Below are 13,657 nucleotides of genomic sequence, written 5' to 3'. Positions count from 1 at the left end.
CTCCCTATAACTCCTCCTATTACCCATATAACCGCTCCCTATAACTCCTCCTATTACCCATATAACCTCTCCCTATAACTCCTCCTATTACCCCATGTCTCCCTATAACTCCTCCTATTACCCCATATAACCACTCCCTATAACTCCTCCTATTACCCCATATAACCGCTCCCTATAACTCCTCCTATTACCCCATATAACCCCTCCCTATAACTCCTCTTATTACCCCATATAACCGCTCCCTATAACGCCCCACATAACCCCACCTTATAACTCCTCCTATGACCCCATATACCCGTCCCCTATGTGAAACGCAGGGTAGAGGGGATATATATACTGTGTGATTTGTATTGCAGGGCTGTACCACCGATTGGATGTGTCTCAGGCTTTTGCTGTCTCCTTTTTAGGTTTTAGGGATCCTTTCCAATCTGTCTCTTTCCTGCCCTCAGGGTACCCCGGGTTCCAGGCTGCCACTTATGCCAGCCGCAGCTACACGGGTATTGCCCCCGGGTATACCTATCAGTTCCCAGGTAGGTTTGTGTTGCAGTCGCCCCCTGGTGGTTGCACAGCTCAGCGCATGTTAAGATGTTCCCATCCTATGTGATCTTCCTGCCCCTAAAGGGGGCACAGACTTTGGGGGGGGGGGATTTCTGGTGGCAAATGGGACCAGTCGGTGTGCTCAGTGAAGGGATGGGGGTGTCAGTGATATTCTCGGGGGGCTTCGGGGTGGTTGTTTTGATCGGCATTGTTCTTGCTCTCTGCCAGTCGCCCCTGTGGGATGGGGGAGGGGGGCTCCAGCAGTTCCTAAGCTGTTTCACATTTCGTTTTAGAGTTTCGTGTAGAGAGAACCCCTCTCCCAGGCGCCCCCGTCCTCCCAGAACTCACAGGTCAGTCCCATTGATTTCCTAAACCTCACAGATGAGGAGAGCGAGGGAAGGTTAGTGGGGGGGCGAGCGCCAGCCTCGCCCTGCGGGACGCACGGAGCCTACACTTGTCGGGTTTGGTGCCGTCACCGAGGTTTGCTGGCCACGTCCTCTTGTGTTTGCAGTAAAACGTTGCACCGGGCTTTGTCATTTCGGGGTTATTTGGGGGAATAATTAGTGTTTATTGAGTGTGCGTTCTTTGTTAGGGGATGTGATTATTCGGCGTGTTCTGGTCCAGTCTGCGGCAGTGGGGGAGACGGTATCTTCGGAACTGGTAATCAGGAGGGGACATGCACAGAGCTCCCCTGTGATAAGGAGGGGACATGCGCAGAACTCCCCCCTGTGATCAGGAGGGGACACACGCAGAACTCCCCCCTGTGATCAGGAGGGGACATGCACAGAACTCCCCCCTGTGATCAGGAGGGGACACGCGCAGAGCTCCCCCCTGTGATCAGGAGGGGACACGCGCAGAACTCCCCCCTGTGATCAGGAGGGGACATGCACAGAACTCCCCCCTGTGATCAGGAGGGGACACGCGCAGAGCTCCCCCCTGTGATCAGGAGGGACATGCACAGAACTCCCCTGTGATCAGGAGGGGACATGCACAGAACTCCCCTCTGTGATCAGGAGGGGACACGCACAGAGCTCCCCCCTGTGATCAGGAGGAGACATGTGCAGAGCTCCCCCCTGTGATCAGGAGGGGACACGCGCAGAGCTCCTCCCTGTGATCAGGAGGGACATGCACAGAACTCCCCTGTGATCAGGAGGGGACATGCACAGAGCTCCCCCCTGTGATCAGGAGGGGACACGCACAGAGCTCCCCCCTGTGATCAGGAGGAGACATGTGCAGAGCTCCCCCCTGTGATCAGGAGGGGACACGCGCAGAGCTCCCCTGTGATCAGGAGGGGACACGCGCAGAGCTCCCCTGTGATCAGGAGGGGACATGAACAGAGCTCCACTGTGATAAGGAGGGGACATGCGCAGAACTCCCCCCTGTGATCAGGAGGGGACACGCGCAGAACTCCCCCCCTGTGATCAGGAGGGGACACGCGCAGAACTCCCCCCCCTGTGATCAGGAGGGGACACGTGCAGAGCTCCACTGTGATAAGGAGGGGACATGCGCAGAACTCCCCCCTGTGATCAGGAGGGGACATGCACAGAGCTCCACTGTGATAAGGAGGGGACATGCGCAGAACTCCCCCCTGTGATCAGGAGGGGACACGCGCAGAACTCCCCCCTGTGATCAGGAGGGGACACGCGCAGAACTCCCCCCCTGTGATCAGGAGGGGACACGCGCAGAGTTCCCCTGTGATCAGGAGGGGACGTGTGCAAGTCTCTTGCAGCTCTTACCTTGTTCTGCGCTGTGAAAGGACTTACCTGTCCGTCCCAGAGTATCTGCCCCTGTGCAATGGGGTCTGTCCCTGCCCGATGGGGTCTGTCCCCACTCGCAGTAGGGTCAGTAAGAGTCCAAACAGTATGATTTTTAGGCTTTAACCTTCAGTGGTTTATTTTCCACATCTATAACAAATAGGCACACTGTTCCTTTAAGGTAAACCAAATCATAAAATAAAAACCTACTCCCCTTTGGGACTAACTACACAACAGTGTCTGACACAAACACTGGCTAGCTAAGCCCAGTTTCCAGCTTTAACAATACACTCATGTATAGAAAACATAATATCAAGTCCTTATCTGTGGTTGTGGGAACTCTGTCCCAAGAGAGTCCAGGAAATCCCTCAGGATACTGCAGCCCTGACAAGACCGCTCTGCTCCCTCAGCAGTATATGGACCGCCGGTTCCTTGAAGACAAGACCCGCATCCAGCAGGCTTGTTCAGTTTCATGGCGAGTCTCTTCCTGGGTGTGGGTCCCAGCAGGCCTGGGGAACCGTTCCAACCAGCTTCCTTCCTGGTTGGTTAAAGTCTCTCTTTGCTGGCAGCTGATTACCTTTTTAACCCCTTTGTAGTCAGGAGTTCTGTCTTTCTTAATTAGCTGCACTCGCAGCTAGCTTCTCCCTGGAGTTTAACCTCCTGCACGCACACTTGTGGCGGGGTCTGTCCGTGTATCTGTCTGTCCCGCGCAGTGGGGTCTGTCCGTGTATCTGTCCTGCGCGGTGGGGCCTGTCCGTGTATCTGTCCTGCGCAGTGGCGTCTGTCCGTGTATCTGTCCTGCGCAGTGGGGTCTGTCCGTGTATCTGTCCTGCGCAGTGGGGTCTGTCCGTGTATCTGTCCTGCGCAGTGGGCTCTGTCCGTGTATCTGTCCCGCGCAGTGGGGTCTGTCCGTGTATCTGTCCTGCGCAGTGGGGTCTGTCCGTGTATCTGTCCTGCGCAGTGGGTTCTGTCCGTGTATCTGTCCTGCGCAGTGGGGTCTGTCCGTGTATCTGTCCTGCGCAGTGGGGTCTGTCCGTGTATCTGTCCTGCGCAGTGGGGTCTGTCCGTGTATCTGTCCCGCGCAGTGGGGTCTGTCCGTGTATCTGTCCCGCGCAGTGGGGTCTGTCCGTGTATCTGTCTGTCCGTGTATCTGTCCCGCGCAGTGGGGTCTGTCCGTGTATCTGTCTGTCCGTGTATCTGTCCCGCGCAGTGGGTTCTGTCCGTGTATCTGTCCCGCGCGGTGGGTTCTGTCCGTGTATCTGTCCTGCGCGGTGGGGTCTGTCCGTGTATCTGTCCTGCGCAGTGGGCTCTGTCCGTGTATCTGTCCCGCGCAGTGGGGTTCTGTCCGTGTATCTGTCCCGCGCAGTGGGTTCTGTCCGTGTATCTGTCCTGCGCAGTGGGTTCTGTCCGTGTATCTGTCCCGCGCAGTGGGGTCTGTCCGTGTATCTGTCCTGCGCAGTGGGCTCTGTCCGTGTATCTGTCCTGCGCAGTGGGGGTCTGTCCGTGTATCTGTCCCGCGCAGTGGGGTCTGTCCGTGTATCTGTCCTGCGCAGTGGGGTCTGTCCGTGTATCTGTCCCGCGCAGTGGGTTCTGTCCGTGTATCTGTCCCGCGCAGTGGGGTCTGTCCGTGTATCTGTCCCGCGCAGTGGGGTCTGTCCGTGTATCTGTCCCGCGCAGTGGGGTCTGTCCGTGTATCTGTCCTGCGCAGTGGGGTCTGTCCGTGTATCTGTCCTGCGCAGTGGGTTCTGTCCGTGTATCTGTCCCGCGCAGTGGGGTCTGTCCGTGTATCTGTCCCGCGCAGTGGGCTCTGTCCGTGTATCTGTCCCGCGCAGTGGGTTCTGTCCGTGTATCTGTCCCGCGCGGTGGGTTCTGTCCGTGTATCTGTCCCGCGCAGTGGGTTCTGTCCGTGTATCTGTCCCGCGCAGTGGGTTCTGTCCGTGTATCTGTCCCGCGCAGTGGGGTTCTGTCCGTGTATCTGTCCCGCGCAGTGGGTTCTGTCCGTGTATCTGTCCCGCGCGGTGGGGTCTGTCCGTGTATCTGTCCCGCGCGGTGGGGTCTGTCCGTGTATCTGTCCCGCGCGGTGGGGTCTGTCCGTGTATCTGTCCTGCGCAGTGGGGTCTGTCCGTGTATCTGTCCTGCGCAGTGGGGTCTGTCCTTGTATCTGTCCTGCGCAGTGGGGTCTGTCCGTGTATCTGTCCTGCGCAGTGGGGTTCTGTCCGTGTATCTGTCCCGCGCAGTGGGGTCTGTCCGTGTATCTGTCCCGCGCAGTGGGTGCTGTCCGTGTATCTGTCCTGCGCAGTGGGGTTCTGTCCGTGTATCTGTCCCGCGCAGTGGGGTCTGTCCGTGTATCTGTCCTGCGCAGTGGGGTCTGTCCGTGTATCTGTCCCGCGCAGTGGGGCCTGTCCGTGTATCTGTCCTGCGCAGTGGGGTTCTGTCCGTGTATCTGTCCTGCGCGGTGGGTTCTGTCCGTGTATCTGTCCTGCGCGGTGGGGCCTGTCCGTGTATCTGTCCTGCGCAGTGGGTTCTGTCCGTGTATCTGTCCTGCGCAGTGGGTTCTGTCCTTGTATCTGTCCTGCGCAGTGGGGTCTGTCCGTGTATCTGTCCTGCGCAGTGGGGTTCTGTCCGTGTATCTGTCCCGCGCAGTGGGGTCTGTCCGTGTATCTGTCCCGCGCAGTGGGTTCTGTCCGTGTATCTGTCCTGCGCAGTGGGGTTCTGTCCGTGTATCTGTCCCGCGCAGTGGGGTCTGTCCGTGTATCTGTCCTGCGCAGTGGGGTCTGTCCGTGTATCTGTCCCGCGCAGTGGGGTCTGTCCGTGTATCTGTCCCGCGCAGTGGGGTCTGTCCGTGTATCTGTCCTGCGCGGTGGGGTCTGTCCGTGTATCTGTCCTGCGCAGTGGGGTCTGTCCGTGTATCTGTCCTGCGCGGTGGGTTCTGTCCGTGTATCTGTCCTGCGCAGTGGGGTCTGTCCGTGTATCTGTCCTGCGCGGTGGGTTCTGTCCGTGTATCTGTCCTGCGCGTTGGGGTCTGTCCGTGTATCTGTCCTGCGCAGTGGGGTTCTGTCCGTGTATCTGTCCTGTGCAGTGGGGTCTGTCCGTGTATCTGTCCTGCGCAGTGGGGTCTGTCCGTGTATCTGTCCTGCGCAGTGGGGTCTGTCCGTGTATCTGTCCTGCGCAGTGGGGTTCTGTCCGTGTATCTGTCCTGCGCGTTGGGTTCTCTCCGTGTATCTGTCCCGCGCGTTGGGTTCTGTCCGTGTATCTGTCCTGCGCAGTGGGTTCTGTCCGTGTATCTGTCCCGCGCAGTGGGGTCTGTCCGTGTATCTGTCCCGCGCAGTGGGCTCTGTCCGTGTATCTGTCCTGCGCAGTGGGGTCTGTCCGTGTATCTGTCCCGCGCAGTGGGGTCTGTCCGTGTATCTGTCCTGCGCGGTGGGGTCTGTCCGTGTATCTGTCCTGCGCGGTGGGTTCTGTCCGTGTATTTGTCTGTCCGTGTATCTGTCCTGCGCAGTGGGGTTCTGTCCGTGTATCTGTCCTGCGCAGTGGGGTCTGTCCGTGTATCTGTATTGCGCGGTGGGTTCTGTCCGTGTATCTGTCCTGCGCGTTGGGGTCTGTCCGTGTATCTGTCCTGCGCAGTGGGGCCTGTCCGTGTATCTGTCCCGCGCAGTGGGGCCTGTCCGTGTATCTGTCCCGCGCAGTGGGGTCTGTCCGTGTATCTGTCCTGCGCAGTGGGGTCTGTCCGTGTATCTGTCCTGCGCAGTGGGGTCTGTCCTTGTATCTGTCCTGCGCAGTGGGGCCTGTCCGTGTATCTGTCCTGCGCAGTGGGTTCTGTCCGTGTATCTGTCCTGCGCAGTGGGTTCTGTCCTTGTATCTGTCCTGCGCAGTGGGGTCTGTCCGTGTATCTGTCCTGCGCAGTGGGGTTCTGTCCGTGTATCTGTCCTGCGCAGTGGGGTCTGTCCGTGTATCTGTCCCGCGCAGTGGGTTCTGTCCGTGTATCTGTCCTGCGCAGTGGGGTTCTGTCCGTGTATCTGTCCCGCGCAGTGGGGTCTGTCCGTGTATCTGTCCTGCGCAGTGGGGTCTGTCCGTGTATCTGTCCCGCGCAGTGGGGTCTGTCCGTGTATCTGTCCTGCGCAGTGGGGTCTGTCCGTGTATCTGTCCTGCGCGGTGCGGTCTGTCCGTGTATCTGTCCTGCGCAGTGGGGTCTGTCCGTGTATCTGTCCTGCGCAGTGGGGTCTGTCCTTGTATCTGTCTGTCCGTGTATCTGTCCCGCGCAGTGGGGTCTGTCCGTGTATCTGTCCTGCGCGGTGGGTTCTGTCCGTGTATCTGTCCTGCGCAGTGGGGTCTGTCCGTGTATCTGTCCTGCGCGGTGGGTTCTGTCCGTGTATCTGTCCTGCGCAGTGGGGTCTGTCCGTGTATCTGTCCTGCGCGGTGGGTTCTGTCCGTGTATCTGTCCTGCGCGTTGGGGTCTGTCCGTGTATCTGTCCTGCGCAGTGGGGTTCTGTCCGTGTATCTGTCCTGCGCAGTGGGGTCTGTCCGTGTATCTGTCCTGCGCAGTGGGGTCTGTCCGTGTATCTGTCCTGCGCAGTGGGGTCTGTCCGTGTATCTGTCCTGCGCAGTGGGGTTCTGTCCGTGTATCTGTCCTGCGCGTTGGGTTCTCTCCGTGTATCTGTCCCGCGCGTTGGGTTCTGTCCGTGTATCTGTCCTGCGCAGTGGGTTCTGTCCGTGTATCTGTCCCGCACAGTGGGGTCTGTCCGTGTATCTGTCCCGCGCAGTGGGCTCTGTCCGTGTATCTGTCCTGCGCAGTGGGGTCTGTCCGTGTATCTGTCCCGCGCAGTGGGGTCTGTCCATGTATCTGTCCTGCGCGGTGGGGTCTGTCCGTGTATCTGTCCTGCGCGGTGGGTTCTGTCCGTGTATCTGTCTGTCCGTGTATCTGTCCTGCGCAGTGGGGTTCTGTCCGTGTATCTGTCCTGCGCGGTGGGTTCTGTCCGTGTATCTGTCTGTCCGTGTATCTGTCCTGCGCAGTGGGGTCTGTCCGTGTATCTGTCCTGCGCGGTGGGTTCTGTCCGTGTATCTGTCCTGCGCGTTGGGGTCTGTCCGTGTATCTGTCCCGCGCAGTGGGGTCTGTCCGTGTATCTGTCCTGCGCAGTGGGGTCTGTCCGTGTATCTGTCCTGCGCAGTGGGGTCTGTCCGTGTATCTGTCCTGCGCAGTGGGGTTCTGTCCGTGTATCTGTCCTGCGCAGTGGGGCCTGTCCGTGTATCTGTCCTGCGCGTTGGGGTCTGTCCGTGTATCTGTCCCGCGCAGTGGGGTCTGTCCGTGTATCTGTCCCGCGCAGTGGGGTCTGTCCGTGTATCTGTCCCGCGCAGTGGGGTCTGTCCGTGTATCTGTCCTGCGCAGTGGGGTCTGTCCGTGTATCTGTCCCGCGCAGTGGGTTCTGTCCGTGTATCTGTCCCGCGCAGTGGGGTCTGTCCGTGTATCTGTCCCGCGCAGTGGGGTCTGTCCGTGTATCTGTCCTGCGCAGTGGGGTCTGTCCGTGTATCTGTCCTGCGCGGTGGGTTCTGTCCGTGTATCTGTCCTGCGCGGTGGGTTCTGTCCGTGTATCTGTCCTGCGCGGTGGGGCCTGTCCGTGTATCTGTCCTGCGCGGTGGGGTCTGTCCGTGTATCTGTCCTGGGCAGTGGGGTCTGTCCGTGTATCTGTCCTGCGCAGTGGGGTCTGTCCGTGTATCTGTCCTGCGCAGTGGGGTTCTGTCAGTGTATCTGTCCTGCGCGGTGGGGCCTGTCCGTGTATCTGTCCTGCGCGGTGGGTTCTGTCCGTGTATCTGTCCTGCGCGGTGGGGCCTGTCCGTGTATCTGTCCTGCGCGGTGGCGTCTGTCCGTGTATCTGTCCTGCGCAGTGGGGTTCTGTCCGTGTATCTGTCCTGCGCAGTGGGTTCTGTCCGTGTATCTGTCCTGCGCAGTGGGTTCTGTCCGTGTATCTGTCCCGCGCAGTGGGGCCTGTCCGTGTATCTGTCCCGCGCAGTGGGGTCTGTCCGTGTATCTGTCCTGCGCAGTGGGTTCTGTCCGTGTATCTGTCCTGCGCAGTGGGGCCTGTCCGTGTATCTGTCCTGCGCGGTGGGGCCTGTCCGTGTATCTGTCCTGCGCGGTGGGGCCTGTCCGTGTATCTGTCCTGCGCAGTGGGGCCTGTCCGTGTATCTGTCCTGCGCGGTGGGGCCTGTCCGTGTATCTGTCCTGCGCGGTGGGGTCTGTCCGTGTATCTGTCCTGCGCGGTGGGTTCTGTCCGTGTATCTGTCCTGCGCGGTGGGTTCTGTCCGTGTATCTGTCCTGCGCAATGCGGTCTGTCCGTGTATCTGTCCTGCGCGGTGGGGTTCTGTCCGTGTATCTGTCCTGCGCAGTGGGGTCTGTCCGTGTATCTGTCCTGCGCGGTGGGGCCTGTCCGTGTATCTGTCCTGCGCAGTGGGGTCTGTCCGTGTATCTGTCCTGCGCGGTGGGTTCTGTCCGTGTATCTGTCCTGCGCAGTGGTGTTCTGTCCGTGTATCTGTCCTGCGCAGTGGGGTTCTGCCCGTGTATCTGTCCTGCGCAGTGGGGTCTGTCCGTGTATCTGTCCTGCGCAGTGGGGTTCTGTCCGTGTATCTGTCCTGCGCAGTGGGGTTCTGTCCGTGTATCTGTCCTGCGCAGTGGGGTTCTGTCCGTGTATCTGTCCTGCGCAGTGCGGTCTGTTCGTGTATCTGTCCTGCGCGGTGGGGTCTGTCCCCTCGCGGCTCTCATTCCGCGGAGAGGTTTCACTCCTGCTGTATTCTTATTCCGCCGCATTCTTACCACGGCTGTAACGGGATTAAGTGCTCGTTTCTTACCCCATTACACGGAGCAGCGATAATCCGCTCACTTCATTTACCCCTAGATACATTTTGAATAATAATAATAAAATAAATATTTATTTGAATAAGTCGTCTGGTATTAAAGGCAACAGAAACGTGTAACTTCTCTCTCTATCCCTCCTGCTGTCATCCCGGGAAATTCTCGGACTCGGGCCCAGAGCCACGGAAGTGTGCCACGCTTTAGCATTCACATGAATGGGAGTAAAGGTGTGCTAAAGCTTAAACGCCTTTAGTGGATCTGGGCTCCGTGTCCATTATCTGTAATGGGTGACAGTCCTGACTCTGTCCATATAACTCTGCCTCTGTGCGCAGGTCTCTCTCTGTCCCTATAACTCTGCCTCTGTGCGCAGGGCTCTCTCTCTGTCCCTATAACTCTGCCTCTGTGCGCAGGGCTCTCTCTCTGTCCCTATAACTCTGCCTCTGTGCGCAGGTCTCTCTCTGTCCCTATAACTCTGCCTCTGTGCGCAGGGCTCTCTCTGTCCCTATAACTCTGCCTCTGTGCGCAGGGCTCTCTCTCTGTCCCTATAACTCTGCCTCTGTGCGCAGGTCTCTCTCTGTCCCTATAACTCTGCCTCTGTGCGCAGGTCTCTCTCTCTGGCCCTATAACTCTGCCTCTGTGCGCAGGTCTCTCTCTGTCCCTATAACTCTGCCTCTGTGCGCAGGTCTCTCTCTATCCCTATAACTCTGCCTCTGTGCGCAGGTCTCTCTCTCTGTCCCTATAACTCTGCCTCTGTGCGCACGTCTCTCTCTCTGTCCCTATAACTCTGCCTCTGTGCGCAGGGCTCTCTCTCTGTCCCTATAACTCTGCCTCTGTGCGCAGGTCTCTCTCTGTCCCTATAACGCTGCCTCTGTGCGCAGGGCTCTCTCTGTCCCTCCGCTCTGCCTCTGTGCGCAGGGCTCTCTCTGTCCCTCCGCTCTGCCTCTGTGCGCAGGGCTCTCTCTGTCCCTCCGCTCTGCCTCTGTGCGCAGGGCTCTCTCTGTCCCTCTGCTCTGCCTCTGTGCGCAGGTCTCTCTCTGTCCCTATAACTCTGCCTCTGTGCGCAGGGCTCTCTCTGTCCCTATAACTCTGCCTCTGTGCGCAGGGCTCTCTCTCTATCCCTATAACTCTGCCTCTGTGCGCAGGGCTCTCTCTGTCCCTCCGCTCTACCTCTGTGCGCAGGTCTCTCTCTGTCCCTATAACTCTGCCTCTGTGCGCAGGGCTCTCTCTCTCTGTCCCTATAACTCTGCCTCTGTGCGCAGGTCTCTCTCTGTCCCTATAACTCGGCCTCTGTGCGCAGGGCTCTCTCTGTCCCTATAACTCGGCCTCTGTGCGCATGGCTCTCTCTCTGTCCCTATAACTCTGCCTCTGTGCGCAGGGCTCTCTCTCTGTCCCTATAACTCTGCCTCTGTGCGCAGGGCTCTCTCTCTGTCCCTATAACTCTGCCTCTGTGCGCAGGTCTCTCTCTGTCCCTATAACTCTGCCTCTGTGCGCAGGGCTCTCTCTGTCCCTATAACTCTGCCTCTGTGCGCAGGGCTCTCTCTCTATCCCTATAACTCTGCCTCTGTGCGCAGGGCTCTCTCTCTGTCCCTATAACTCTGCCTCTGTGCGCAGGGCTCTCTCTCTGTCCCTATAACTCTGCCTCTGTGCGCAGGTCTCTCTCTGTCCCTATAACTCTGCCTCTGTGCGCAGGTCTCTCTCTGTCCCTATAACTCTGCCTCTGTGCGCAGGGCTCTCTCTATCCCTATAACTCTGCCTCTGTGCGCAGGTCTCTATCTGTCCCTATAACTCTGCCTCTGTGCGCAGGGCTCTCTCTGTCCCTATAACTCTGCCTCTGTGCGCAGGGCTCTCTCTCTATCCCTATAACTCTGCCTCTGTGCGCAGGGCTCTCTCTGTCCCTCCGCTCTGCCTCTGTGCGCAGGTCTCTCTCTGTCCCTATAACTCTGCCTCTGTGCGCAGGGCTCTCTCTCTCTGTCCCTATAACTCTGCCTCTGTGCGCAGGTCTCTCTCTGTCCCTATAACTCGGCCTCTGTGCGCAGGGCTCTCTCTGTCCCTATAACTCTGCCTCTGTGCGCAGGGCTCTCTCTCTGTCCCTATAACTCTGCCTCTGTGCGCAGGGCTCTCTCTCTGTCCCTATAACTCTGCCTCTGTGCGCAGGTCTCTCTCTGTCCCTATAACTCTGCCTCTGTGCGCAGGTCTCTCTCTGTCCCTATAACTCTGCCTCTGTGCGCAGGGCTCTCTCTCTGTCCCTATAACTCTGCCTCTGTGCGCAGGGCTCTCTCTCTGTCCCTATAACTCTGCCTCTGTGCGCAGGTCTCTCTCTGTCCCTATAACTCTGCCTCTGTGCGCAGGGCTCTCTCTGTCCCTCCGCTCTGCCTCTGTGCGCAGGGCTCTCTGTCCCTATAACTCTGCCTCTGTGCGCAGGGCTCTCTCTGTCCCTCCGCTCTGCCTCTGTGCGCAGGGCTCTCTCTGTCCCTCCGCTCTGCCTCTGTGCGCAGGGCTCTCTCTGTCCCTCCGCTCCGCTCCCCCTTTCACTGGCGTTCCTTCTGCAGGTTCCACGAGTTCTTACAAAGTCTTTTTATTGTATAATTCCTGCATTATGAGGGGCGTCCGTTTGACCTCTCGCACTGCTGCCTCCTGTCTTTCAGCGATCCCCCTGACTGCGTACGGGCCGGTGGCCGCAGCAGCTGCAGCCGTGGTGAGAGGTAACGGAAGTTTAACGAGAATAATGACGCATTGGGGGGAGCTCTGTGTGTGCCCGGCAGGGGGAGGAGGAAGGAAGGGGGGTGTCCTGGGATAGAATAAAATCTCAGGAGGATAATAGGAGCCCTCCATAGATGGGGGGGGGAGGGAGGGGTTGCAGGGGAGATGGGCTAGTGGGGGTTTGTAGAGGAGATGGGGTGGGAGGGGGGTGCAGGGGGAGCTGGGATGGGGAGATTTGGGTTGCAGGCTACTGCTGGCTGAGGTGGGTGCTAAACTCTTCGGGAAGGGACTGCTTTTCCTAATGTTACTTTTATGTCTGTGCGCTTATTCCCACTCTGTGTTATATTGTGTGACGCGTGTTACTGCTGTGACGCGTGTTACTGCTGTGACGCGCTGTGTACATTGAGGGCGCTATATAAATAAAGATATACATACATGGGTTTTGGGGCGGTTGCTGGCTGAGGTCGGGGAGTGTCCGAGTGAGATTGGTTTGTGGGGGGATTAGGGGGCTCTCTGTAATATGGGAAGGGTGCAGGGATTAGGGGGCTCTCTGTAATATGGGGGGGTGCAGGGATTAGGGGGCTCTCTGTAATATGGGGGGGTGCAGGGATTAGGGGGCTCTCTGTAATATGGGGCGTGCAGGGATTAGGGGCCTCTGTAATATGGGAAGGGTGCAGGGATTAGGGGGCTCTCTGTAATATGGGGGGATGCAGGGCTTAGGGGGCTCTCTGTAATATGGGGGTGCAGGGATTAGGGGGCTCTGTGTAATATGGGGGGTGCAGGGATTAGGGGGCCCTCTGTAATATGGGGGGTGCAGGGATTAGGGGGCTCTCTAATATGGGGGTGCAGGGATTATGTGGCTCTGTAAAATGTGGGGGGCAGGGATTAGGGGTCTCTGTAATATGGGGGGGGGCAGGGATTAGGAGTCTCTGTAATATGGGGGGGTGCAGGGATTAGGGGTCTCTGTAATATGGGGGGGCAGGGATTTGGGGGCTCTGTAATTTGGGGGGGCAGGGATTAGGGTGCTCTGTAATTTGGGGGGCAGGGATTAGGGGGCTCTCTGTAATTTGGGGGGGCAGGTATTAGGGGCTCTGTAATTTGGGGGGGGCAGGGATTAGGGGGCTCTGTAATTTGGGGGGGCAGGGATTAGGGGGCTCTGTAATTTGGGGGGGGCAGGGATTAGGGGGCTCTGTAATTTGGGGGGGCAGGGATTAGGGGGCTCTGTAATTTGGGGGGGCAGGGATTAGGGGGCTCTAATTTGGGGGGGGGCTGGGATTAGGGGGCTGTCGGTAAGATGTGCTCTCTTACTTTTGTAAATAAGGTTCCACTCCAACCCGCACAGGGGGGTTTCTGGGAACCAGCAGCCCGGGGACGATGGCAGAGCTGTACGGAGCAGCCAATCAGGACTCGGCGGTCAGCAGCTACCTCAGTGCAGCCAGCCCAGCGCCCAGCACGGGGTTTGGACACAGCCTGGGGGTAAGTGTGGCTCTGGGGGCTGTGCAATGTGTCTGGATGTGGGGGGCTGTGCAAGGTGTCTGGGTGTGGGGGGGGGGGGCTATGTGTCTGGATGCGGGGGGGGCTATGTGTCTGGATGCGGGGGGGGGTTATGTGTCTGGATGTGGGGGGGCTGTGCAAGGTGTCTGGGTGTGGGGGGGCTGTGCAAGGTGTCTGGGTGTGGGGGGGGCTGTGCAAGGTGTCTGGGTGTGGGGGGCTGTGCAAGGTGTCTGGATGTGGTGGGGCTATGTGTCTGGATGTGGGGGGGCTGCTATGTGTCGGGAGTGGGGGGGCTGCTATGTGTCGGGAGTGGGGGGGGGCTGCTATGTGT

The 13,657-nt window shown here is 58.8% G+C and overlaps 1 protein-coding gene across 1 annotated transcript in view; it reads left to right on the top strand.

Moving 5' to 3' along the window:
* Positions 1–13,657, top strand: part of MSI1 (musashi RNA binding protein 1) — a 75,017-nt gene that overhangs the window by 60,998 nt on the left and 362 nt on the right. The window contains 4 exon segments of the mRNA XM_075569220.1: positions 408–530; positions 831–887; positions 11,778–11,834; positions 13,154–13,308. Coding sequence (XP_075425335.1) covers positions 408–530; positions 831–887; positions 11,778–11,834; positions 13,154–13,308 — 392 coding nt within the window.

The sequence above is a fragment of the Ascaphus truei genome, chromosome 13, assembly GCF_040206685.1.
Source record: "Ascaphus truei isolate aAscTru1 chromosome 13, aAscTru1.hap1, whole genome shotgun sequence".
Classification (NCBI taxonomy): domain Eukaryota; kingdom Metazoa; phylum Chordata; class Amphibia; order Anura; family Ascaphidae; genus Ascaphus; species Ascaphus truei.
The sequence above is the reverse complement of the archived record's forward strand: the minus strand, read 5'-3'. Positions and strand labels throughout refer to the sequence as shown.